Raw genomic sequence first — 26,414 nt, 5'->3', positions numbered from 1 at the left:
TCACGGACCCATGCATCTCGGAACAACTCCTTGTTCGCAACGTGAGGATGCAAGCACACACAGTGCGTCCTCCATGGGCTGCGCCTCCCACCATGCCCCCTCCACAATACACCCTTTCCTGACACTCCACTCGCTCGCTTCCTCTGGCCATAATGACCAGCGAGCCATGACCCAGGTTCTATCCCAAGGGAAGGCTGAGCTGGGGGGGGGGGGAATGAACCTGGAACCCTAGCATGGGATGCGGGTGCATAGGGTCACACGCATATCTCAAACACCTGTGAGTCTGTGAGGTGTGACAGGCTCAAAGCCATGGTCATCTTAATGGCCGCTGAGATGCACACCCCTCCCGCCCCCGGGTCTCCCCTGTCCCCCGAGGGAGTGAGTGGTCAGACCTGGGGACAGGAGGTAGTTGGACTGGGGTTGTGGTGTCTGCTAACCCAGGGGGAATGAACTTGAATGAGAATCTGTGGAGGAAACTGGGACGTTGTGGGAAGTGGCTTTACAGATCTTGCCTGGTCCTAGCCACACTCCCCTCCCTCCACATCCTAAAACTAAGGGGGGACGGGTAAAGCGCAAAAGGCAAGACAACACGCAGACGCCGAGCGGCAGTGGAAGAATTTTACTAAGTGCACCACACATGACAACCCCAGCCCCCACCCCACCCCACCCCATCCCCAGGGGGGATGCTGGCGCGCCCCCCTTTCCAACCCTTTCAGCCATCGGGCCCCAGCAGTGCCCCTGGCTCCTGGTCCCACTGGGGGCCCTTGCCGCTCGGGAGAGCTGGGCTGACCACCTCAGGGGTGGGTGAGCAGGGTTCCGATGGAGGCTGGGGACTGGGCGCCTGATCTCCTGCAGGTTGGGGGCTGAGGGGAGAGCTCGAGGCAGGGAGGGCTTTGGGATCAGGACTGGGGTGATGGGGATCCAGCTCGGCGTTAGGGCAAATAGCTCCATCAGGACCCAAGAGGGACACCTCCCCGGACCTGATTGTGGGGTTCAGGCTGGCAGCCGCGGCTGCAGCTGCAGCAGCAGCAGCAGCTGCTGCGGCTGCGGCCCCCTCATGGACACGTTTGTGTTTGGTGAGGCTGGAGGCTTGGCCGAAGGCCTTGCCACACAGCTGACAGCGGTAGGGCCGCTCTCCAGAATGCACATGCAGGTGCTGGAGCAGCGCCGAGCTCTGGCCAAAGGCCTTGGAGCAATGCGGGCAGGCGTAGGGCCGCTCGCCCGTGTGGATGCGCAAATGGTGCTGCAGGTTGGAGCTCTGGCCGAAGGCTTTGCCGCAATGCGGACAGCGGTAGGGCCGCTCGGCCGTGTGCGTGCGCTGGTGCTGCAGCAGGGCCGAGCTCTGGCCGAAGGCCTTCCCGCACTGCGGGCACGGATAGGGCCGCTCGCCCGTGTGCGTGCGCAGGTGCTTGAGCAGCGCCGAGCCCTGGCCGAAGCCCTTGGCACACACCGGGCACTTGTGGGGCCGCGGGCCTCCGTGCGTGCGCAGGTGCTGCGCCAGCAGCGAGCCGTGGCCGAAGGCCTTGCCGCACACCGGGCAGTGGTGCGGCTTCTCTCCGCTGTGGCTGCTCCGGTGCTTGAGCAGCGTGGAGCGCCAGCCGAAGGCCTTGCCGCACGCTGCGCACTGGTAAGGCCGCGCGCCCGTGTGGATACCGCGGTGCTGCGCCAGCGTGGCGCCGTGGCTGAAGGATTTGCCACAGTCGGGGCAGCGGTAGGGTTTCTCCCCGCTGTGCGTGCGGCGATGCTGGCTGAGCCCCGAGCTGCGGCGGAAGGCGCGCCCGCAATCGGGACACGAGAAGGGCCGGGGCGGGCTGGCGGGGGCGGCGGCGGCGGCGGGGAGTACGGCCGCCGGGCTGGGGGCCAGGACCTGGGGCGCATCGGAGGGGCTGGAAGCCAGCTGGTCCACGTCGTCGTCGTCGTCGTCCACTGCGTCACCAGAGGGGCTGAGAGTGTCTTCTTCGTGGTCCGGATCGAGGATCAGGGGGACCGGGCCAATGACATCAGGGTCCAAGTCGAAACTGGAAGATGTGGGGTCCTGGAGGTTTGGGGGATCCGGAGGGGCTGTGGGGTCGGGCTCCAGGCCCTCGGAGCTGGAGTTGGAGTTGGTGTGGAGTTCTGTGGTATCAGGCCCCACCTCCTCTACCTCGGGCTCGCTCTGCTCGCTCTGCTCGCTCTGCTCGTGGTCACGGCCCCGCGCTTCCTCGGTGTCAGAATCGGATATGGAATCTTGGCAAATTAACCTCAGGCCCTTGTGGCCGGGGTTCCTGACCAAGACCGAGCGCCGCCTTAGTAGCCCAGGGGCCGAGGTGCCAGCTGCTTCCGGAGCGGCATCTGTAAGGGGTGTGAGAGTAGGCAGGGGCAGACGGGAAGGTGGGTGCTTGGAGCAAGGTGCTGGCCCAAATTAGGGGTATCAGGGTGCAAAGGATGTGCTGAGATGGGAGCGCAGTGTGCGTACGGGTGAGTGGGGGTCCTCCTGACCATTCCCCATTCTGCAAACAGATCCTCCCCCCTCGACCACGCCTATGAGTGTGCAACTCGAGGGTGTGTGTGTGTCAGAGGGTGGACAGCTCCGCACCTGGGTGCAGGTCCTGGGCGCTGGCCCCAGCCGTCTCCAGGGCCCATCTCCACGGTCCCGCCCCCTTCTCCATGGTGACCTCTTCTGGCGGGAAGTGCGGCTCCTGGAGAAAGATGAGAGAGTCCTGGGTTCCTGCTCACACTTTTTTTTTTTTTTGACTGGCATGGGTCCTCCTGGGGGGTGGCGGGGACAAGCAGCAGCTGGGGCGGCTGGAAGTGTGTGCGTGGGGACGACAGAGCCACTCTCAGGTGCAGCAACAAACTCTGCCTTGCCCTCCAGGGAAGGAGCCACCTGAATTCCACACCTCCCAGCTGCCAGGAAGTTTCTTAAGTTGGAAGGTGAAGGGCAGGCAAGCGAGCTAGAGCATTCCTCTGGACAGAGAACTGGGGAGCAAGCTGACCACCCCCCCCCCCCAGACCCTCACAGGCAACAGGGCCAAAGCCAGGGACCCAAACACCTGTTTTTCCAACGCACTCCAAAGACCTTGAATTCCAACCCCTGGCTACAGCATGGAGGGATGCTAACCCCCCAGGGCTCCTTGGGGGAATTCCTGAGCCTTTTTCCCCTGGAAAGGGAGACCCTTGAACATCTGGCTGTCTGTAGGAAGAAGGGAGGTGGAGAAAGAGAGGGGTACGGGTTGGCTAAGGCCTGGCTGGACGCTGGGGTGAATGCAAGGGGGTTAGCAAATGGGAAGGCGGGGAGGTGTGGAACGCTGGCTTCCGGGGACTGGAGCAGGGGGTGCGCTGAACCTGAAAAAGCCACGGTTTTGGGGTGGGGTGGGGTGCGGGCGGTGAGGGGAGTTTAACCCAGACAGGGTGGTTGATTGGAAGGTGTGGGGACAATACCCGGCTTGGAGATGTTTTGAAACAGGGGAGCCTCCCCCCCCCCCCAGTTCCCCTGGTAGCGGCAAAGTCCCTGAGGGAACAGGTGGGGTCCTGAACCGTCTCCCCCGCCAACACACACACACCCAGGAGGAGGGGACCCAGAGGCTGCAGGGGGGGCTGGAGGAACAATAGCCAGGGTCTTGGGGGGTGAGGGATCCCAGATCTTAAGCCCAGGGCCGCCTGAGCTTCAGATTCCAGCCTGGAGGTGGAGAGGCAGAGCATCTGGGGACGGAATTCCTGGTTTGCAAGAGAGGAGGAGGGTGCTGGGCACGGTCGCTGGAGGAGGGGCGCCCCCCAAGCACCCCCCACCTCGCCTGCGCCCCTTGCCCTCCGAGTCCTCCTCCTCTCCCATCCGCCATCCCCGGAGCCACCGCAAAGGCGGGAGCGGCTGCAAACACCGAGCCTCCTCTTTCTCCTCCCGCACCACCACCACCTCCTCCTCCTCCTTGCGCGCGCCTCGGGGGCCTCTCCCGATCGCCAGCACCCCCACACCCCACCCCACCCTGCACGGGGGCGCCATCGAGGTCGCCCCCCTCCACCCCACCCCCTCGGGTTGCACGCCCCCAGGCCCCACTCGCGGGGACACTCACCCGGCGCCCCTCGCCCCTGCCCGGCCCGCCGGTGCGCCCCTACCCGGGCCCCGCAGCGAGCCCCCCGCCCGCCAGCCCCGCCGGCGGCCCCCTCGGCCCAGCGGCCCCGCCAGGCGCTCCCCGGGAGCGAGAGGGGGCCGGCCGACGGCCGCAGCGGGAGCTGCTGGGATTTGTAGTTTTCCCGTGCCCGCCGAGGCCATCGCCATCGCTGCCCCCGCCCCCCGCCAGGGCCAGCCTTTGTCCCGGGCCTGGACAACCCCGGCCACGCGCGCCCGCCGCCTTTGTCTGCACCGCGCCCCCCGGGCCTGGCGCTCCCCATCGCTGCGTCCGCGGCTGGTCCTGTCCATCTCTGTCCATCTCCACTCTGTCCCATTTTTTTTTCTCTATCCCATCTCTACCCCTTCTCTCTCTGTCCCATTCTCTCTCTATCCCCTTCTCTCTCCCCACCTTCTCTCTCTCTCTCCCCATCTCTCTCTCTCTCTCCCTAGGTCTCTCCTCTCTCTCTCTCCCCTCTCTCCCTCCTTCAGCCCCTTCCCCTCTGTCCCTGTCCTCTACCCGGAGCCATCACACCCAGGACCCTAGGTTGCCAAGCCTGCAAGTACCCATGTCTATCTCCACTTCCTCCTCCATGTCTCCCCCTAAAAACCACTGCCAGCTCCCCCAGCACCCCTTCCCCTCGCACTATGATTGAATAAACCTCTACTGCACCCCGAAAAAAATACCTGCGGGAGAATGGGGTTGGGGATCTGTTTCTTCAATGGCCCAGGCCGGCCAGAGGCTGCGTTCGCCACCCCTCGCCCCCAGGACAGAATGCCAGGTGCCACAAAGGCAGGTGTGGGTCTGCCTGGGGTGACGGGGGGTCCTGCTGGCACTGCACCTGCATGTACCAGATTGCCAGCAGCCCCCCGCCCGCACCCTCCCCGGCAGCAGCTGGCGGCTTGCTGGGCTGTGATGTGTAAGCATTCCCAAGGGATAGGACACATCAGCAGTGAGAGGACCAGGCCATGCTGACAAACCTGCCTGCCCCAACAGAGCGACAAGGCCAAGGTGGAGCTGCCAGGATTAGAACTGGCGCCCATATGGGATCCCCGGGTGTTCAGGACGAGGACTTTAGCTGCTAGGCCACCGCGCTGGGCTCAGATCTTTTATATTTTAATGACAGGTGTTTTTCGATTATTTTTTCTGAGATAGCCAGATTGAAGCCAGAAACCTGGACCTCGATCCGGTTGCCCATGTGGGTACAGGAGCACAAGTCCTTGGGCCATCCTCTGTGGTTTTCCCAAATGTATTAGCAGGGAGTTGGATCAAATGTGGAGCACCCATATGGATGCTGGTTCGAGTCCCAAACGCTCCACTTCCCATCCAGCTCCCTGCCCGTGGCCTGGGAAAGCAGTGGAGGATGGCTCAAAGCCTTGGGGACCCTGCACCTGCGTGGGAGACCTGGAAGAAGCTCCTGGCTCCTGGCTTCAGATTGGCTGAGCTCTGGCTGTTGCAGCCACTTGGAGAGTGAACCAGCGAATAGAGGAGGACCTTTCTCTGTCTGCTTCTCTCTGTAGATCTGCCTTTCCAATTAAAAAAAATATATTTTTAAAAGATTTATTTCTATTGGAAAGGCAGAGATACAGAGAGGAGGAGAAACAGAGAGGAAGATCTTCTGTCCGATGATTCACTCCCTAAGTGACTGCAATGGTCAGAGCTGAGCCAATCCGAAGCCAGGAGCCAGGAACCTCTTCCAGGTCTCCCATGCGAGTGCAGGGTCCCAAGGCTTTGAGTCATCCTCCACTGCTTTCCCAGGCCACGGGCAGGGAGCTGGATGGGAAATGGGGCTGCCGGGATTAGAACCGATGACCATATGGGATCCCGGTGCGTGGGGCGAGGATTTTAACTGTTATGCTATTGTACCAGGCCCTAAAAAAAATGAGAGCTGCCCTAGGGTCAGCAGGTCTCCCAAGCTGCCTCCTCCGTGGAGACGATGACCAGGCCTCGGGTTGGCGGCTTTGGCCTTGGGAGATCTGACTCTAGGTTCTAGGAAAATGCAGTTCACCCATTGCCCATGAGAGGCCCCACAGTCCACGGGGAGGCAGGCACACCCCAGATCCAGCTCACCCCCAAGACATCTTGACCTCAAACCTTGAAGGCCAGGCGCTGTCCAAGGTGCTGGTTCTGCCTGAGTTCCCCGATCCTGCGCTTCAGCGTCCGCTGCGTCCTCCACCTTGCAAGCCTTGAGGCTTTGTGGCTTGCCTGAACATCCAACTCCCGCCTCGGACTTGCACTCGCCTCACTGGGTTTTGTCCGTGTGTTCCAGGGCCTTGTTCTGACCTGGTGGCCTGACGTCGCAGTGGTCAGCGCGACCTTTAGCTTCCAGCCTCGGCTCACCGTGGGGGAGCCACACCCTCCCTCCTTGGTCCCCACCCCCGCTCCCCCACAACCAAAATCTCGTATCATTGCCTTCCCCACCCTCGTTATTGTCACAAGGGACCATCTCCATCCGGGACCCCAACCTCACCCTCACGGCCAGGTGCCCACACCTTTCTCATAGACAACAATCAAGTGTGGGAGTTACCAATTCGGTCCACTGAGGCTGGGAGTGGGTGAAACGACTTGCCCAGACTGACATAGGAGGCGCAGGTGCCAGGAGCCTGCCTCCTCAGCTCCCATCCCATGCCTCCTCCACTCAGCACTGTACCTCGCTTGAACCAGTCCTTGGGGTCTACGAACACATCCCTCCAGGTGTCAAGTGGGGGGCATTCCCTCCAGCACAGCCCCCACCCACCCACCCAAGCCTCGCCTTTCACGCCTGAGCAATGGGGATGAGTGAGAGATTACCAAGATGACTTTTGTTTTATTGCTGGCTGGGGCATGGGTACAAGGGAAGCTGGGGGGCTCTAGGGTCCACCTTCTCGCCTAAGCAGCCCGAGCGGCCAGGGGTGCCCAGGGGCACGTGGCTTTCCTGGGTATTGTTGGTCCTGAGGACAACGGGGCCCTGGTACTTGAAGCCGAACTCATCCGTGTACTGGGTGGAGAAGAAACGCTGCCTGCCCAGCGGTGGCTCTATGTGGCTGTATTTGGTCTGCGGAGTCACAGCGGGTAGTGGTGGAGTGAGGGGAGGGGACGCTGCTGGCCCGTTCTGGCCATCCCACCTGGGGGAGCCCCTGGACCATATTTTAGGGGCATTGGAGAGTGGAGAGGTTTGGAGAGAAACTAGGGGTGCCCCCCTGAGTGTAACCCGAAAGTATAACCTCTCAACCCCGAGGTGACCCTGAGGGAGCCGGCGGTGACCTTGAGTAAGGACCACATCATTCTGAGATAGTTCGGCCTGATTGGGGGTTACCTGCAGGGCGAGGGACGGCCTCTCCACCTCCCTGCCTCGCCCCTCACCCCTCACCCCTGACCCCTGACCTCTGACCCCTCACCCGGCAAAGCATGGCCTTCGTGGCCTTGGCTGGAGGCGGCCTGTGGACCGTCATCATCTTCTGGTTCGTGGTGACAAAGTCTGCGCCTGGAAATTCAGGGGGGAAAAGGACAGAGTGGAGGGACCAAGGCAGGATGGGCGGGGCCAGAGCGGCGATGGGCGGGGCCAGGCTGGCTGGAGGCGGGGCCAGACTGGCTGGAGGTGGGGCCAGACTGGCTGGAGGTGGGGCTGGAGCAGTGATGGGCGGGGTCAGGATGAATGGAGGTGGGGCCAGACTGACCAGAGGCGGGGCCAGACTGGCTGGAGGTGGGGCCAGAGTGGTGATGGGCGGGGAAAGACTTGATGGAGGCGGGGCCAGAGCTATGGTGGGTGGGGTCAGACTGGCTGGAGGTGGAGCCGGAGCAGTGATGGGCGGGGCCAGAGCACTAATGGGTGGGGCCAGAGCAGTGGTGGGCGGGGCTAGAGCGGTGATGGGCGGGGCAGGACTGGCTGGAGGCGGGGCCAGAGCAGAGCAGTGATGGGCGGGGCAAGGGTGGCTGGGGGCAGGGCCAGAGCTATGGTGGGTGGGGTCAGACTGGCTGGAGGTGGGGCTGGAGCAGTGATGGGTGGGGCCAGAGCTGTGGTGGGCGGGGGCCAGAGCGGTAGTGGGCGGGCCAGAGCGGTGAGGAACAGGGCGGGAATGGCGGAGGCGGGGATGAAGCCTAACCAGGCAGGGTTTCCAGGGGGGACCTGGGCCAGGCGCTCACCAGGGACCCCATCCCACAGTCTGCTCTTCCTCAGGTGGAGGGTGGGCTCTATCTTCGGCCGCCCCTTGTCTGGGGGCAAGTAGTCAGAGCCCATGGTGGTCTGGAAGAAGTGGCTGAGCAGCTTCTCCTCCCCCAGGATGATGTGACCCTGCAGCCTGTCGTGGCTCACGTGGCGGCTGGGCGGCTGCGTCAGGGCCGGAGGCTGCAGGGAGGACCACGGGGCATGTGGGAAGCTGTGGTGTCCCTGATGTCCAGGGGAGGAGTGGGGGGAGCTGTCCAGGGGGAGGGACACAACAGGTACCTCCCCCCAGCCCCTCCCTCACTCCCACAGGCACCTGCTGACCCTCCCTCACTCCCACCAGCCACCTGCTGACCCTCCCTCCCTCCCATGAGCCACCTGCTGACCCTCCCTCCCTCCCATGAGCCACCTGCTGACCCTGCTGACCCTCCCTCCCTCCCATGAGCCACCTGCTGACCCTCCCTCCCTCCCATGAGCCACCTGCTGACCCTCCCTCCCTCCCATGAGCCACCTGCTGACCCTCCCTCCCTCCCATGAGCCACCTGCTGACCCTCCCTCCCTCCCATGAGCCACCTGCTGACCCTCCCTCCCTCCCATGAGCCACCTGCTGACCCTCCCTCCCTCCCATGAGCCACCTGCTGACCCTCCCTCCCTCCCATGAGCCACCTGCTGACCCTCCCTCCCTCCCATGAGCCACCTGCTGACCCTCCCTCCCTCCCATGAGCCACCTGCTGACCCTCCCTCCCTCCCATGAGCCACCTGCTGACCCTCCCTCCCTCCCATGAGCCACCTGCTGACCCTCCCTCCCTCCCATGAGCCACCTGCTGACCCTCCCTCCCTCCCATGAGCCACCTGCTGACCCTCCCTCCCTCCCATGAGCCACCTGCTGACCCTCCCTCCCACCAGCCACCTGCTGGCCCTCCCTCACTCCCACAGGCACTTGCTGGCCCTCCCTCACTCCCACAGGCACCTGCTGACCCTCCCTCCTGCCAGCCACCTGCTGGCCCTCCTGCCCACCAACCTGGCCGTAGAAAGACTGCGTGCAGGTATCCAGGCTGCCGGGGCCGGGATGCCAGTTTCCTTTCAGGATGTGCGACTCTGGCGTCCGATCATGGTGGAGCACAAAAGGTTCTGTGGGTGGCACAGTCCGAGTTGAGCGACTCGCAGTTTCCCAGGAGCAGGTGGGGTGGGATGAGGGGGGCAAATCCCCCTCCTCACCTGGCTCTCGGGGGTAGAAGTGCTCAGCCTTGGTGGTCCTGCCGTGAAAGCAGCCATCTCCAGGACAAATGTTCACGCGGTGGATGTGGGCCACTGCCTGGGTCTTGTCGTACCTTCAAGTAAGCATTGATGGGTTTCCTCCTAGTCCTCTTGGGACCCTCTTGGGACCACCATAGGGGGTGGTGGGGAGTGTGGGGCAAGCCTTGAGGGGGGTGCCAACAGTGGCAGATCTGGAGCTCTTACTGACATAACTCCCTTACCCCCCGACCCCCCGACACCCCTTGGCCAGGGAGGCAGTGGCCCCTTGGGTACCTGTCTGGGGATAGGTCCTGGGGGCTGTAGAACTGCTTCTGTTCAGAACGCAGCAGCCCGTAGCCGGCCTTGTCGTCTCCCAGTTGCACGCTGGAGGAATCCTGGTGGGTGAGTGGGTGGGTGGGCAGGTGCTGTGCACCCGGCCCCCACTGCCACCTACCCCAGCGATCTGCAGCCCAGCCTCAGTTTACCCTCCTACACATCAAGGCAGGTGGGCCCGGCAGAGCCTGGAATAGTCTCTGGTAGGTGGTGTTGTCTCGTTTGCAGTAGTCCCACCGGAGAGTATTCGGGCCCCCTAGGACCAGGCAAGATGGGAGAGAGAGAAATGAATGGAGCCCCTGTGACCTGAGGCACCCTGCTACACACACACACACACACACACCCCTTGCATCTCAACCCTGGCCTGGAAGGAGAGCTAGGCAGCCACTGCTCAGTCTTGACTTTCAGAAAACACTGGAAATTGAAAAGAGCCCCTTACCCAAAACAGCAGCGAGGCGCCCAGTGTTCCGCCCCACGCTCTGGGGTCTGCCTCCCTCAGCCACCCAAAGGTTAAGCGACAGGCTAGACACCGCGGACACCCAGGGTTCCAACCTGGAGTCATCAGTTACGCCTGGGTGTGCTCTGGACAGGGCAATGCCCACCTGGGAGGGACTCAAACTACAGGCTGCCCTTCACGTGTGCTTTGGAGCTGGGCCCTGTGGTGGCATCCATTCTTCGGATGCCGCAAGTGAGGCTGGCACAGATCAGTTTGGCTCTGGGGTGACACAACTGAGTTGGGGAGGGGTTGGCAAGATTGGGGATGGGGAGGGAGGGGGGCAAGAGGCGACTTAGGCATTCATGCCAGAGGCCCACCAGAAGGGCTACACAGAATGGAGAAGCCGAGGGTCCAGGCAGGTCCAAGGGTTTCTAAGACACCGCCCCCCCCGGGGGGGGGTAAATATTCACATTGGAAGTTGGTTCAGTTTCTGCTGTTGGGGGGCTGTCCTGGGGCATGGCAGGTGTCCTTGACTCCCGCCCCCAGCTCGTGCAACACATCTCACCGAGGTGGTAGCAGGGCGTGGGGGGCTGCGGGCACACGTCGTAGGGCGGAAAGAGGGCACGGTACGTGGTGAATGGGAAGCGCAGTTTGTCCGGGTCGCCGGATGGCACCGAGTCGCGCGCGAAGAGGAGGCGCGCGCCGCGGATGTGCTCGCGCGCGCTCCCCGCCGGCAGCTCGGGCCAGCCGTAGGTGGCACGGGAGCTGGGGATGACGGTGCGCCCACCCGTGCCCAGGATCGCGTGCCCGAGGGGTGCTCCGGGCACGATGGGCGCGCGCTCCTGCTCAGCCGGTGACGGCAGCGGCGGCGGCGGGAATGCGCGGCGCGTCTCCGCCAGATGCTCCTGGTCCGCCCAGCGCGCGTCCACCTGCAAGAGCCGCGCGAGAGGCGGCGGACCCTGCGTGGGTGCCGGGCGGGTGGCAACGACCTGGGCGTGGGCCGGGAAGTCCTGGTGCGACCTGGATTGCTGGAAGCCGCGGTGCAGCCGCGCGTCGTGCCCCACGCTGAAGTGTGAGGCTTTGAGAAAGTCGCGCAGCTCCGAGGGCGAGGCGCACGGCTCCACCGTGCCCGCCGCTGCCATGGTGGGGCTGTGCCACGTGCTGGAGGGATGCGGGGAGCTGCCTTCTACTCCTTTCGGTGTGCCGGACCGCGAGGAAACTGGAACAGCGCCCGGACCTGCCCGCCGGGGAAGCAGAGACAGGGGAGTGAACCAGCGGATAGAAGCGCTTCTCCTTGCCTCTCTGTCGAATAAACACAGATCTAAAAAGAAGATTCCGAAACGGTGTATGGGACCATCTGATGACCAAGCTCACAGGCTGGCTAAGTGGGGGAACAACTGGCTGAACCCTTACGAGCCTCAGTTTCCCTGTTTGCTCATGGGGGCCCAGGCTTTACAGACAAAGAAATGCGGGGGGTAATCCAGCCGGACACTGAGTCTCCCCAACACCCCCTGGTCTCTCACATGTCCCCTCCGCGCTGCTGCATCGGAGTGTGGCCCAGCCACCTTCTCTGTGACCCTTGGGGCTCCCCCTTGTCCATGCTGTCACAATGACCCCTTCCCCTCACACTGCCCCCCAAGCCAGCACCTCTGGGGTTAGCCTGAGGGGCCCAGAGGCCTGCACAACGACTCACCTGGAGGGACTTCAAATGGAACTGCCGGCTAAGGGGGTACGGGCTGCACCTGTCCAACCGGGGCGATGGCCGCAAGTCCTTGAGTTCCACGCAGGAGGAGCCGCTGCCCCTCCTGAGGTCGCCACAGACCACCTCTAAGGGGTACTTAAACGGGTGTTCCCTCCCGCCGCTAGGAAGGCACGGGGGCCTGGACCACACCAATATTATCATTTTTCCCCCCTGTATCTGGGGTCAGGGGAGAAACAAAGGGAGAAGCCCCACCCAGCCTCGCACCCATCCCAGGTCCCCAATGTGAGGCACGCTCCGAGGGTCCTGCTCAAGCGGTTTTGATAGTTCAACAGTTCTGATTTGCTGCCAATCTCACCGTTTCCAATCGCGATGAAATCTATTCCGAATCCACTGGCTGACATAGTCTCTTCATGGTTTGGGGTTCTGAGATCAGCAGTTCAGTTGGAGGGATCCCCAAAGAAACTTTGTCTGAGGTGATCCCAGACTTGATTTTGTTTTTAAGATTTATTTTATTTTTATTGGAAAGGCGGATATACAGAGAGGAGAGACAGAGAGGAAGATCTTCCATCCGATAATTCACTTCCCAGGCGGCCGCAATGGCTGGAGCTGAGCCAATCCGAAGCCAGGAGCCTCTTCCAGGTCTCCCACACAGGTGCAGGGTCCCAAAGCCTTGGGCCGTCCTCGACTGCTCTCCTGGGCCACAGGCAGGGAGCTGGAAGGGAAGCGGGGCTGCCGGGATTAGAACTGGCACCAGTATGGGATCCTGGGCGTGCAAGGCGAGGACCTTAACCACTGCGCCATCGCACCAGGCCCCTCAGACTTGATTCTTCTGTGAGTTTGCCAATACAGGGTCTGGCACAGTCCATCACCCCAATCAGCTTATGCACATGCCGGTCGTTTCAATTGCTGGGTCAGTTCTGTTTTAACTGGACAAATTTAAGCTGAGGCATCCAGCCACAGAGAGCATAAACCACTGTGCCTCCCACTTGTGGTTCTGCCCACCCATGCCCCTCACCTCCCACTCACAAGCCATGCCTACGTACAGCTCCACCCACCAAATGACTCCACCCACACCTAGCGCCACCAGCCGTGATGCCACCCACTCACAGCTCTGCCCATCAGAGGCTTCGCCCACCAAGTGGCTCCACACACCCATGATCCCGCCCACGCCCTGGCTCCACCCACCCCTCAGCCTTGCCCACCCTCCTCCCCTGCCCCCAGGGATCCTAGGCACAGCACAGCTTGGTGCTGCCTGGCAAGGAGTTCCTACAGGATCTGAGACTGTGGCAGGTGTCTTTGATCTGCTTGGATGCATATCGAATTGTTTTGTTTTAGAGCTACTTTATTTTTATTGGAAAGTCAGATCTACAGAGAAGAGAAGAGAGGAAGATCTTCCGTCCGATGGTTTGTCCCCCAAGCGGCCGCAAAGGCCAGAGCTGAGCCAATCCTAAGCCAGGAGCCAGGAGCTTCTTTCAGGTCTCCCACACAGGTGCAGGGTCCCAAGGCCTTGGGCCGTCCTCCACTGCTTTCCCAGGCCACAGGCAGGGAGCTGGATGGGAAGTGGAGCAGCCGGGACATGAACCGGCGCCCATATAGAATGCCACGCTTGCAGGTGGAGGATTAGCCTACTGAGCCACCATGCCATTCCCTGCCCCTGCACTTTCAAATAGGATTCAATAAAAATGAAGCAACATGCGAGAGAACCCAAGATATAAGGCAGGTGAATCAAGCCGAGGGTCTCACCCTGCCTGGCTTTCCGCTCACTGAGTTCAGGAAAACCATCTTAGGTCCACTGAATTCAGGCTGGGTCATTTCCTGCCAGCCTTCAACCCAGCCTTGCCCAGCTCAGCCAGGAACCTGCCAGCTTGGTATCTCTGCCTGCTGGTAAATGGGCACCCAGTGGGCAGGGGCTGGGTGCCAACAGGAAGTCAGGAGGAGTTAGGCTGCCATTGCTATTCTTTATTTTTTTTAAAGATTTATCTTGTTTTTATCTCAAAGTCAGATATACAGAGAGGAGGAGAGACAGAGAGGAAGATCTTCCGTCCAATGATTCACTCCCCAAGTGAGCGCAACGGCTGGAGCTGTGCCTATCCGAAGCCAGGAGCCTCTTCCAGGTCTCCCACGCGGGTGCAGGGTCCCAAGGCTTTGGGCCGTCCTCCACTGCTTTCCCAGGCCACAAGCAGGGAGCTGGATGGGAAGCGGAGCAGCCGGGATTAGAAACAGCGCCCCTATCAAGGCGAGGACTTTAGCTGCTAAGCCACAGCGCCAGGCCCAGCCATTGCTATTCTTTATTATGTGGACATGACCGGAGTGGGGAAGCGCTGAAGGGCACCGGAGCTGCCAGGGGGCAACGACGCATGCTGGTGTTGTTCAGACATGGCTCTCCTGGGCGGGCTTCTTTCGGCTGGCACCACTGCAGGTCAGAGAATGGCCTGGTTGGGCTCCGGCCTTGGGTACCCTCAAGTGTTTATGCCCAGCTAGGGGCTCTAGCTGGGCAGGCCCAGCCAGTTCCTAGCAAACACGCCAAGAGCAGTCTGTGACTGATGCTCCAGGTCCCGCCCCTTGCTCAGCACACGGCCAATCCCTGGAGAGCTGGGATGTTTGACTGCAGAGTTCAGGACAGGTTGTCTGGGGAGGCCTGGACTCTGGCCTGGCACTGCCTGGCACAGTTACAGCCGGGACAGCCCGGGCTGCAGACTGAGGCCAAACCTGTCTTGTTTGGATCTGGGCTTTGGCTTACCTATTTATTTATTTATGTATTTTTATTGGAAAGTCAGATATACAGAGAGGAGGAGAGACAGAGAGGAAAATCTTCCATCCGATGATTCACTCCCCAGTGAGCACAGCGGCCGGTGCTGCGCCAATCCGAAGCCAGGAGCCTCTTCTGGGTCTCCCACGCGGGTGCAGGGTCCCAAGGCTTTGGGCCATCCTCCACTGCTTTCCCAGGCCACAAGCAGGGAGCTAGATGGGAAGTGGAGCTGCCGGGATTAGAACTGGCATCCATAGGGGATCCCGGAGCCCTCAATGTGAGGACTTTAGCCGCTAGGTCATGGCGCTGGGCCCATAGTACAGCTCTCTAAGTCGTTTAAATGCGAGGCTGGCACCTCATGTGAATACTGGTTAAAAAATTTCCTGCTGTTCCTCTCCCAGCGTAGCTCCCTGCCAATGAACGTGGGAAAGCATTGACCTAAGAGCTTGGTCCCTGCACCCATGTGGGAGGCTGGGCTGGCAGTTCCCACCTCCCAGCTTCGAGCTGGCTCAGCTCCGGCCATGGCAGTCATAGGAACCAGCAGATGGAAGATCTTTCTGTCTCTTTCTCTCTTGTAAAATGTGACTTTCCAAAAAAAAAAAAAAAAAAAAGAAATCTTTTCAAAATAAATAACAATGAGAAACTCTTAAGGGGTGAGCGCTGTGATACGGTGGGGGAAATGGCAGCCTTGGCAAGGTGGGCACCCTGTGGCTCAGATCCCTCCTGGAGTGCCAGGTTCTCCTGCACCACACCGACATGCGTGGGAGGCAGCGGGCCTTGATGCCACATCCCTGGGCCCCTGCCACCCACGCGGGAAACACAGGCTCCTGGCTCTGGCTAAGTCAACAAACAGGTGCTGGGAAAAGACACACCTGTCACTTTGCCAGAACCAGTGGGATCTTGCATAACGTTAGAGAATTACAAAACGGCATAAAGGGAACACTTCCTTTCCCTGGGTCACCCTTGGCTTACATCCTGACTCATCCTTCCAGAACGCCCTGTACTTTCTGCTAAGCTTTATAGAGATGTCTTGAGGGGATGCGACGGCCAGGCGCGCCCCCTCCCCTCCCCATCCCTGCAGCAGGTGCAAGCGGCCCTGGAGGAGGAGGAGGAGGAAGAGCCAGGGCACAGGACGCTCCGTGCTGCAGAGTTTACCCAGGGAGGCCTTCCTGGGCGCGGCGGGTGGACGGACGGACGGACGGACCCGAGGCCAGCTCGTGCCATGGAGAGTTGGGGTGCAGGGACAAAGGGCGGGCGCCGCGCCTGCGCACAGAGAGGCGCGGTGCCATCAAGGAGGAGTTACCATGGCGGCGCTGAGCGAGGTGGCTGCGGCGCTGGAGTCCTACAGGGGCCGGGACCGCCTGGTGAGGTTGAGGGGGTCGGAGGACCCCCGGGGGTTGGAGGTGGGGAGCTCAAGGCCTGCCTGGGAGGGAGCGGGTTCGCTCCGGATGTCAGCCTGGTTTCCACCACCCCGACTGGAAACCAGGACGGAAAAGTTGCTCCGGAGTTTGCGGAAGTCTTCACGAGAGTTTTCCATGGACACGCCCACCTGTTGCTTCGCTTTCCACCCCCTCCCCCCCTACGCCCCCACCCCCCGAAAAATTGCCTGAGACGGCGAGGGGTCTGGCCAGGTCCGGGTCTGCCCCCCGCCCCCGACCACCCCCGTGATTGGCAGGGACCCCAGCACTTGGCCCCATCCGCTGCTTTCCCCAGGCCACAAGCAGGGAGCAGGATGGACGTGGAGCAGCCAGGGACTCCTCTTCCCCGGTCCCTGATACGGGCTGCGTTTTAGTCCCCAACCCATGCATCTCAGCACGGACCATTCAGGTCTAAACAAACCCCTAGCGTCTCGTTGCCATGACGCCAGGGCTGGAGGGGAAAAAGAGATTACTATGAATGCAAATACATCGAACAATAGGAACTAGCAACTTGCGCCTGACCCAGTACAGGGCACCGCACGTCAGTCACCCACTGAGCCAGCCCCAGGTCCCATGCCACCCAGGGCTTACCCTCCCACTTTCTGCGGCACCGCGGGTCAGTCACCTGCACCCAGCCCTGCGTCCAGCCAGGGACTTTGGTCAGACGAGGTGGACACGTGTCTGCGTGCCGGAGACACCTGGCTGCCTCCCTGCCTGCCCGAGCGGAGAGAGGCCCTGGAAGGTGAGAAAGCCTTTGAGTTCTGGTCCCTGTCACTCACTCCCCACGGGCTGTGAGCCAGCACCCTTGGGAGACTCCCACACTGCCTTTGAAGCCCCGACGACCCTTTATCCCACATGCATTTTTTAAAAAAGATTTATTTATTTTTATCACAAAGTCAGATCTACAGAGAGGAGGAGAGAGGAGGAGAGACAGAGAGGAAGATCTTCTGTCCGATGATTCACTCCCCAAGTGAATGCAACAGCCGGTACTGTGCTGATCCAAAGCCAGGAGCCAGGAGCTTCTTCTGGGTCTCCCACGTGGGTGCAGGGTCCCAAGGCTTTGGGCCGTCCTCCACTGCTTTCCCAGGCCACAAGCAGGGAGCTGGATGGGGAAGTGGAGCTGCTGGGATTAGAACCTGTGCCCCTATGGGATTCCGGCGCGTTCAGGGCGAGGACTTTAGCTGCTAGGCCACGGCACCAGGCCCCCACATGCATCTTGTCACCTTTCAGCTTTTATTGCAAGGGTATAGATTTCGTGCCTTTTTTAAAAAAAGATTCGGGCCCGGCGCGGTGGCGCAGTGGTTAAGGTCCTCGCCTTGCACGCCCGGGATCCAATATGGGCACCGGTTCTAATCCCGGCAGCCCCGCTTCCCTTCCAGCTCCCTGCCTGTGGCCCGGGAGAGTAGTTGAGGACGGCCCAAGGCTTTGGGACCCTGCACCTGCATGGGAGACCCGGAAGAGGCTCCTGGCTTTGGATCGGCACAGCTCCAGCCGTTGCGCTCACTTGGGGAGTGAATCATGGGACGGAAGATCTTCCTCTCTGTCTCTGCTCTCTGTATATCCGCCTTTCCAATAAAAATACAATAAATATTTAAACAAACAAACAAATAAACAAAAAGATTCAATTTGTGGGACCAGTACAAAGCCTCGAAGTGGCTAAATTCTCATCTCACATGCTCCAGGATCCCATAGGGGCGCCAGTTCTAATCCTGGTGGTTCCACTTCCCACCCAACTCCCTGTTTGTGACCTGGGAAAGCAGTGGAGGACGGCCCAGAGTCTTGGGGACCCTGCACCTGCATGGGAGACCCGGAGGAGGCTCCTGATTGGCTCAGCTCTGGCCGTTGTGGCCATTTGGGGAGTGAAGCAGTGGATGGAGGCTCTTTCCTCTGTAAAGCTGACTTGCCTTTCCTATAAAAAGAATGCTTTGAATTTGCAAGGCAGAGTGGGACAGAGGACGACACACATAGGCACAGAGAATCTGTCTCCCAGCTGGAGCTGGACCAGGCAGGAGCCAGAGGGTCCATCTGGGTCTCCCCCGAGGGCCAGGTGCCTGTCACCCGCTGCCGTTTCCCCAGCTGCATTAGCAGGGAGCTGGATTGGAAGCAGAGGAGCTGGGACTTGACACCCTGGAGGTGTGTGAGCCACAGAGTCTCCCTGCCTGCCTCCGTGGCGTGGTCCCTGCAGTTAGCTTGGAGCACGCGCTGATTCCAGCACAGCCCATGGCCAGGTGCATGTGGCGGTGACCCTATTCTTGGCTTCTGGTTTCCCACAGATCCGGACGTTGGGATACTGCTGCCAGCTGCTTGGCGGTGTCCTGCTGGAATGCCGTCCCGCCGAGTCGCGGGCGGGGACGCGCCTGCTGGCAGCGTCTGCGCAGCTCAGCCACTGCAGGACCGTCCTGCGGCTGTTCGATGACCTGGCCATGTTTGTCTACACTAAGCAGTACGGCTTGGGGGCAGAGGTAATTGGGGTGTGTGTGTGTGTGTGTGTGTCTGGGAGTGGGGTGCAGCTTCAGCAAGCCTGGGGCATCTGGGTCAGGCTGAAGCCAGGAGCCAGGCGCTCCATCCTGGTTCTGCCAGGTGGATGGCCCAAGCACGTGATCTATCGCCTGCTGGTCCCCGAGGTGGCGTGTAGCAGGGAGCCGGATGGGCAGTGGAGCAGCCGGGACTGCCCACACAGGCACCGCGATGTGGGGTGTGGGTGTCTCAAAGGGCGCGTCATGGCCGCTGCACCCCACAACTATGCCCTGAGGATAGCTTTATGGTTTAAAAAATTCCTTTCCTGAGCCCAGTGTGAGAGCCTGGTGGCTAAAATCCTCGCCTTGGACCTGGCGCAATGGCACAAGTGGTTAAGTCCTCGCCTTGCACGCCCGGGATCCCATATGGGCTCCGGTTCTAATCCCGGCAGCCCCGCTTTCCATCCAGCTCCCTGCCTGTGGCCTGGGAAAGCAGTGGAGGACAGCCCAAAGCCTTGGGACCCTGCACCCACGTGGGAGACCCAGAAGAGGCTCCTGGCTTCGGATCGGCATAGCATCGGCCGTTGTGCTCTCTTGGGGAGTGAATCATCGGACGGAAGATCTTCCTCTCTGTCTCTCCTCTCTGTATATCCACCTTTCCAATAAAAATAAAATAAATCTTTAAAAAAAAAAATCCTCGCCTTGCACACACCGGGATCCCATATGGGCACTGGTTCTAATCCCGGCGGCTCCACTTCCCATCCAGCTCCCTGCCTGTGGCCTGGGAAAGCAGTGGAGGACGGCCCAGGGCTTTGGGATCCTGCACCCGCGTGGGAGACCCAGAAGAAGCTCCTGGCTTTTGGTTTCAGAATGGCTCAGCTCCGGAAGAGTGAATCATCATCTTCCGTCCGATGATTCACTCCCCAATTGAGCTCAACAGTTGGAGTTGAGCCAATCCAAAGCCAGGAGCCAGGAGCTTCTTCCAGGTCTCCCACGTGGGTGCAGGGTCCCAAGGCTTTGGGCCGTCCTCGATTGCTTTCCCAGGCCACACACAAACAGGGAGCTGGAAGGGAAGCATGGCCTCCGGGATTAGAACCGGCGCCTATATGGGATCTTGGTGCATTCAAGATGAGGACTTTAGCTGCTAGGCCATGGCGCTGTGTCCAATAATTTCCATATCTTTCCTTGATAGATGGATAGAGCACGTATCCCTCTTGGTTTACTTCCCAGATTGCCACAAGGGCCAAAGTGGAAACTGGGGAGCTGGGAGCCCTGTGGCTCCCGGGAGTGCATGGTGGTTCTGGTGGTGGCGGCAGACGTAGGTGGAACAACCACATGTTGCCTCCGGCGCGTGCCCCAGCTTGAAGCCGGGTCAGGAGCAGAGCCAGGGCAGGCAGCCAGACCCTCGGACACAGGGCTCAGGCATCCTAATGGCTGCCTGCCTACCAGCACTTTGGGGTGCAAAAGCAACTAATGTAACCAGACTTTGGCTAACAGGCACCGAGAGGTTTTTGCTATCGAAATGTCACTATAGCCAGTCCACCGTCCCTGCTTCTCCCCTCAGCTGGGGCAGAGCTTGGCGGGTCCACATCCAGCAGCCACGCCTGCCAGCCTTGCCCCAGCTGGGGGTGCCAGATGTCCAGGGTGGGCTTGAGGCTGCCCAGGCTTGTCTGGCTTGGGGCAAGAGGCTCCTTCAAACATCTCACGTGGGCCCTGGGGAAAAAAAAAAAGTCCCTGAGCTGAGGCCCACCTGCCAAATCCTGGTGGCTGCAGTGGGGGGTGTTTGGAAGTTCTGGGGGCTCTGGGAATTGCACCTGCCGCTGTATCGAGCAGGCACCGAGGAGCGCCCTGTAGACACACCCAGCGCCCATCCCTACTGGCCCAGGGCACATGTGACTCTAAGATGGGCAGTGGGTGAGCCTGTCCCACCCGCCCCCCCAGGCCCACAGCCTCTCGCCGCGCCCCTCCCTGCCCCCCAGGAGGAAGACGCCTTAGTCCGTTGGGCATCCGTCCTGGGCAACATGGCTGACCAGCTCTACTATCCCTGTGAGCACCTGGCCTGGGCTGCCGATGCCAAGGTCCTGCACGTGGACTCGGCCCGCTGGTGGGCTGTCAGCACCGCCCTCTGGGGTGTCTCCCTTCTCTTGGGGATCGCCAGGTAAGCGCCGCGGCTGGCTGGCTGGAGCGAGCACCCCAGGTCGCCTGCATGGCAGGTGGACCCCTTCCTCCTCCTCCTCCTCCGGCTTCTGGAACACACCGCTCCACCCCCCGCCATTTCTGCTCCTGTCATCCCAGTGGATGCTGAGCCTCCTGCCTCCCTCTTTGAAGGGTCCTTGGGTGACCTTGAGCCACAGGGCCGTTTCATGTCATCAATCATTAGGCCCCGTATCTACTTATTTATTTGAAAGGCAGAGCGAGCGAGCGAGAGATCGCCCATGCACTGGTTTACTCCCCCGATGCCTCCTGATAACACAGAACTGGGCCAAGCTGAAGCCAGCAGCTCCATATGGGTTTCCCACGTGGGTGGCAGGGACCCCCAAAGCACTTGGGCCTTGGGTTGTCGCCTGCTGCTCCAATCTCAGGCTCTCTGCAAGGGGATGGAGGGACGGGGCCAAGCGACCTCTTAAACCTGCTGCAACCACACTTGCAAGGTGTGTGTGTGTGGTGTAAGCAGCCGGTATGCAGGTCCACTGCCAGATCGCTAAGGGGCCACCTGCTTTGTCGTCAGCAGAGTCCCCTCTTCCCCCTGGAAGGACACACCACTTTCCTCTTGACAAATGCGCTCAGTTGATCTGTTCAGGATCCCCTGTCCCAGGATACTGGACGGCACTGTGGCATAGCGGGGCAAGCCTCCGCTCCTGACGCCCATGTCCCGTATCCGAGCCATGGCTGCAGCTTCCTGCCTGTGGCCTGGGAAAGCAGCAGAGCATGGCCCAGAGCCTTGGGGACCTGGCACGCGCCTCGAAGACCCGGAAGGAGCTCTTGATTTGGGGTTGGCTCAGCCTTGGGTGTTGCAGCCATTTAGGGAGTGAGCCGGCTCTTTCTAGTTCTGCCTTTCCAATAAACACATCTTTAGAAAAAAAAAAAAAGGAAAGGAAAACCCGAGAAGGCAGGATTTATTTTCTCAGGTCCCTGGCGCTGAAGGTACGTCCCTGGTTCTGGGGGACATTGCCACGTCTGCTGTCCCTCGTCTGTTAATTTTGGTCCACTATCCCGGACCCGACAGCCCCCTGCAGGTGCCTGAGGGTTTGGGAGATGCACATTCATGTGAGAAGGCTCAGCTTCCACACTCCTGAGACCCCTGTGTGTGTGTGTGGGGGGGGTTCCCCTCGCCTCTGACGCCCCCCTCCTTGTTTTTGACTGATGCACTTGCTGTACATACTTGCAGGATGCAGGGGGCCACTGGGTCCTTGGCACCTGCGTCCTGATCACATTTTCGTGACCTGGAGCCTGGGGCGCCTCTCAGGTCCTCCCTCAGGAAGTTCAGGTCCCCGTGAGCTGCACCTGCTGTCCTGTACCCCACCCCCCATACCCCTCCCTGTGCTCACTTCCCCCGCACGCGAGAGAGAACAGACAGCGTGGCTGCGTGTAAGCCTGGTTCCCGCTCCACATCCTCCATCCACCCTGTGGGACGCAGCGGCTGCAGGGGAACGTGTTAGGAACCTGCGCAGGCAATGGCCTGGGCCCCAGGGTGCAGGTGCTTGTGGAGCAGCCTTGATGGGCACCCCAGGGTGGATGGTGGACCCCATGTCTGGGACTCCTTCCCTTGGCTCACGGCAGCAGTGCAGCTGGTCACCCTGACATGTCTGGCCACTGACGTGTGTGTGTGTGTATGGACAAGTCATGGGGCCCACCTGGCAGGGAAGGGGCCCCGGGGGCATACCCCCGCTTGCTTTCCCAACCATAGAAGCAGCTGCACTCCCCACCCCACCGGGGGCTGTGAAACCCCCCCATGTTTCATAGCTCACTCCTGCACACTCCCCTTCCAACCTCTGGCTTCCCAGGGCTCTGCGGATGGTGCAGAAACTGAGACGCAAGCTTCAGACCCCCACGGCCTTCACCAGGTACCATGTCCCCGAGCCCAGCCAACCCATCCTGCAGGAGGGGCCGGGCAGGATCTTCCCTGGCCAGGGAGGTGCCCAAGGTTCACCCAGGGCGAGCTCCAAGACACCAAGCCTGAGCTGGCACAGCTGTGGCTGTGTTCCCCAAGGGGGGGGGGGGCCATGAGGCAGATGGCTTTGTGCTGTGTGGGTGGGCGGGTGGAAGTGTGGCTGGCGCACTTTGCTGGGGACTCCTTCCTGACCCCCCACAGCCTCACCCCATCGCACCCTCTGTGCCCGCAGCCGGCTGCCCCGGAGCAAGCGGCGGGCCCTCGAGGCGCAGGTGTGGTCCGAAACGCTCACGGTCCTCAGCAACTTGGCTGACCTGGCCAACGCCGTGCACTGGCTGCCCCCGGGCATCCTGTGGGCTGGCCGTTTCCCCCCGTGGCTCGTGGGCCTCCTGGGCACCATCTCCTCCCTGCTCAGCATCTACCAGGCGACCCGGGCCAGGGAACAAGTCGATACCGCCAGTCCCTGATGGCGAATGAGGAGCGGGGCGGGGATGAAGAGGGTCTAATGGCGGGCTCCTTCCCACTCAGGGGCAGGTCTCCCGGCTCCTGGGGGGCAGGCCACCCAGGCTGCCGGCCGCCCTTCTGTACCCAGGAATGGCAGTGTTTAGGGGACTGGGGGTGCAGGCCCCAAGTGGGGCTTTGGGAAAAGCCGAAATGGACCTCAATTATAAATATTTTGGTGCTGGTGCCAGGCCCAAGCGTGAGATTATTACACTGGCGGCTCCTGGCCCCAGCAATCTCAGGTTGAATGACACCTGCCCCCGTTGACCACTTGGGGGAGGGCTGTTCGCTCCTTTCGCCGCCCCCCCCCCCCGCCCCACTCTTGGGTGACCAGGCCACACACCCCTTCGTTCAGGGCATGGAGGTGCGCCATGCCTGTTTCAGACCCAGGGCCACCTGCACGTGGCGGGCCTCGAGTGGTGGTCATGGCTTCTGTGTCCCACACATGGTGTGTGACTCCTAGGGCCAGCACTACCAGAGATAACACAGGGGGCTCCAGGGCTCCTCTCAGGGCCTGCCCACCCATCTCCCCTGGGCTGCTCACCCCTTTGCTCGCTCGCTGCCCCTTCACCCACTCTGGCTCGGTTCTGGTCCTTTGGGTGAAGAAGGAAAGTCCCAGGGGGAAGGGGCCCTGGTGGGCAGGGGATGGTGGGTGGGCAAGCTAGGGGAAGGGGCCCAAGGCCCCTGGTTGGGGTCTCGCTGTAACTTCTGGCTTCTGCCTCCCTCTGCCCCTTCTGAGCGGATACATGGGTGGCGTCAAGCCCCCGCCTGCCTCCTCCACCTGGAAGCTTCTCTGGTCAGTCGGCCAGCATCTGTCTCATCAAGGAGCTGGACTTGGGGAGTGCAGGAAAGAGAGTCTTCTGTATTATAAATCAGCCCAAGAGAGGAACCTGGAGTTAGAAACCTGCATTACCAACCTGTGGGCACCGAGACGCCCGCTGCTACCTGGTAACCGGGCAGCTTTCTCGGGCGAGCTGTGACAGCAGCCCCTGGGGCTCCTGTAATGGCCTGGGCCACCCCCAGGAGGACAGAAGGCCCAGAGCCAGGGCTGTGGCAGGACCCTCGCTGGGAGGCGGGCCAGGCTAAGTGAACGACACTACCCAGGAAGGCAGAAGGTGCGTCAGCCCCAGTCCATCTCAGACTCGTTTATTGCTGGAATTGGGTCTGAATTCCAAGATGGTTCCCAGATACCCGACAGCGGGGACTCCCAAAGACCAGGCGGACGGGGACATGTGTGTGGACCCCACGGCGACACGGATGCCGGTTTGAGCAACTGACAACATCAGACACATGGGGCTTCTCCCCTGGGGAGGGTCTGAGGGGTGCTGGCGACACAAGAGGGGTGCACAGCACAGCACTTCTGGAATAAACTCCTGTCCCCAGGGCCAGGAGGCCTCTGCGTGGCGGAGCCTGGCGAGGGAGCAGGCCAATGGGGGGGGATCTCAGAGCATAGGCGTGGGAAGAGGGGGGGTCTTCACCACAGAACGGGTGAACTCCTCAGTCAGCTTTCTAAAGTGCTCCAATAACTTCTCAGTACAAAAAAAAAAAAAATACAAAACACCGATTAGAAACGTGGCACAGATGAGCCTGTGGGGCCGTGGGATGCTGGGCAGGGGTGGGCACGCTCAGTCTAGAGAGTGGCAGGTGGGTGGGCAGAAACCCCAGGGAGAGGAATGGGACCGGGATGCGGACACGGCGAGCCGTGGCATCCGTGGCATCGCCACCTGCCATCGGAGACCAGCGCCCACACCTACCTGCGCCACCTGAGCCCGCAGCACCCAGCAGCAGGTGCCACGGCTGCCGGGTCCAGGGGAAGCCTGTGCCCTCTGCCCCCAAAGGGCCTGGGAGGGAGGAAGGGCTGAGGTCCCGTTGCTGGGGTTCAGCAGTCTGGCCCCTTACCTGGGGCCATCGGGGTGAGCAGCCCAGGCCCCTCTTGTCAACACCCGTGTGTGCCCCCTGACAGAGCTGGCATGGGCCACCGTCACACTGTCCCTGGGTGCCCTACGACCCTGCCAGATGGGACATGCGCTGTGAGGGGCTTCCTCCCAGCAGCCCTGCTGGGTCCATGGGGACGTAAAACTCTGGGGGGGAGACTTGAATTTCAATGCACCCTGCAGAGTGGGCCCTCTCTGGCCCCCTTCCCCCTGGGGGGCAGGTGCAGTCCAACCTGTAGCCGGCTTACTCCCTCTGCCCCTTCTGAGCGGATAAGCCTCAAGTGCTCCGGGAGCCCATGGGGTGGGGGCGTCTGACCCGGAAGGGGAGTGTCTAACCCACAGCCCACGCCAGCAGCCCCCACGTAATGTCCCGGTCACTGGCTGCAGCAGCCTCCTGCAGGCTGCCCTCGGGCTCCTCCCTGTCCTTCACTGCCATGGACACACAGCCCCCACTCATGGGACGGGGTTGGAGCTAGGAAGTACAGCTCCTTGGTTGAGCGTGGGTCCGACTTCTGGCGAGAACTTCTGCTTTGTATAAACGCAAAGCCACGAGCTAGACAGAGTGGCCAGGCCGCCAGCGCGAGCACCGGCAGCTGACCCGGCTGGGTGGTCGGTTGTCCGGGGTGTGCTCGGGACGAAGAGGAGGGAGGGACAGCTGGGTGGCTCACGCCCACCTCTTGCAAGTCCCCAGAAGCCCGGAGGGAGGGCAGGCCAGGGAGGGGCACGCACCTTGTGCCGTGGCCCTTCTAGAAGAAAATGACATCTTCCTTGCTGGCTTCCTCGTGGGCGCTGAGCGGTGTGGCGGGCAGTGGCGTGGTGGGCAGCAGTGGCGAGGGGGGTGGGGGCGCGCCAGGGGCCTTCAGCATGAAGCCCTCGGGGGGTGCATCAGTCGGGGTCGGGCTTGGGCCTGGGAAGTTGGAGTCTGCGGCGGGGGGGAAGACAGGGGAGGGGTGTCAGCGGCCGCCAGGTGCCACAAGTGGCCGTGCCTCCCAGGACGGAGCCAGGGCTCACCTGTGGGGGGCACGGAGCCGAGGCTGCTGGGAAGGACAGGACTGAGCGAGCGGCGGTTCCGCGTGGCGTTTTCCTCCTTGCCCGTGAACTTGTTAAGCAGTAGCTGTTGCTTTAGGTCGAAGGCGGCTGCAGGAGGGAGGGGGCTCAGGTCTGGCTTGGGTGGTGTGTGTGTGTGTGGGGGGGGGGGGGGGGGGGGGGGGGAGGCCTCAGCTGCCTACTCTCATGCCTGTGCCCTGGAAGGGGCCCCCACTCACCCGCTCCCCACTCCCGTGCCTGTCCCCTGGTAGGGCCCCCACTCACC

General features: G+C 61.5%; 4 protein-coding genes across 5 annotated transcripts in view; 1 reads left to right on the top strand and 3 right to left on the bottom strand.

Annotated features, from left to right (window-relative positions):
* Positions 1-704: 704 nt before the first annotated feature.
* On the bottom strand, positions 705-2,651 carry ZNF358 (zinc finger protein 358). The gene is made up of 2 exons (XM_040990360.1): positions 2,576-2,651; positions 705-2,331 (listed from the first exon to the last, which is right to left on the bottom strand). Exons 1-2 carry the CDS (start codon positions 2,646-2,648, stop codon positions 713-715), a joined length of 1,692 nt encoding a protein of 563 aa, XP_040846294.1. The 5' UTR covers positions 2,649-2,651; the 3' UTR covers positions 705-712.
* Positions 2,652-6,891: 4,240 nt separating this feature from the next.
* TEX45 (testis expressed 45) lies at positions 6,892-11,373 on the bottom strand. Its single transcript, XM_040990149.1, has 8 exons — positions 10,797-11,373; positions 9,948-10,051; positions 9,757-9,857; positions 9,445-9,557; positions 9,248-9,357; positions 8,208-8,409; positions 7,463-7,548; positions 6,892-7,119 (listed from the first exon to the last, which is right to left on the bottom strand). The coding sequence occupies exons 1-8, from the start codon at positions 11,371-11,373 to the stop codon at positions 6,892-6,894; spliced, it is 1,521 nt and encodes a 506-aa protein (XP_040846083.1).
* A 4,457-nt stretch (positions 11,374-15,830) lies between these two features.
* On the top strand, positions 15,831-23,347 carry PEX11G (peroxisomal biogenesis factor 11 gamma). Of its 2 annotated transcripts, none has more exons than XM_040990358.1 (5): positions 15,831-16,046; positions 18,374-18,562; positions 20,536-20,714; positions 22,561-22,620; positions 23,083-23,347. In XM_040990358.1, the coding sequence occupies exons 1-5, from the start codon at positions 15,987-15,989 to the stop codon at positions 23,132-23,134; spliced, it is 540 nt and encodes a 179-aa protein (XP_040846292.1). In that variant the 5' UTR covers positions 15,831-15,986; the 3' UTR covers positions 23,135-23,347. The 2 variants fall into 2 exon arrangements, with proteins under 2 accessions (XP_040846292.1, XP_040846291.1); XM_040990357.1 differs by having other exon boundaries at positions 22,900-23,347.
* Positions 23,348-25,649: 2,302 nt separating this feature from the next.
* Positions 25,650-26,414, bottom strand: part of ARHGEF18 (Rho/Rac guanine nucleotide exchange factor 18) — a 59,821-nt gene continuing 59,056 nt past the window's right edge. The window contains exons 28-29 of the mRNA XM_040990356.1: positions 26,114-26,239; positions 25,650-26,024 (exon numbers count right to left, since the gene is read on the bottom strand). Of these exons, the coding sequence (XP_040846290.1) occupies positions 25,849-26,024; positions 26,114-26,239 (302 nt within the window). The 3' untranslated portion in view covers positions 25,650-25,848. The remainder of the gene's footprint in view (positions 26,025-26,113; positions 26,240-26,414) is intronic.

The sequence above is a fragment of the Ochotona curzoniae genome, unplaced genomic scaffold (assembly GCF_017591425.1).
Source record: "Ochotona curzoniae isolate NIBS_2020 unplaced genomic scaffold, NIBS_Ocur_1.0 contig_605, whole genome shotgun sequence".
Taxonomy (NCBI): Eukaryota; Metazoa; Chordata; class Mammalia; order Lagomorpha; family Ochotonidae; genus Ochotona; species Ochotona curzoniae.
This window is presented reverse-complemented; position numbering and strand designations above follow the sequence as displayed.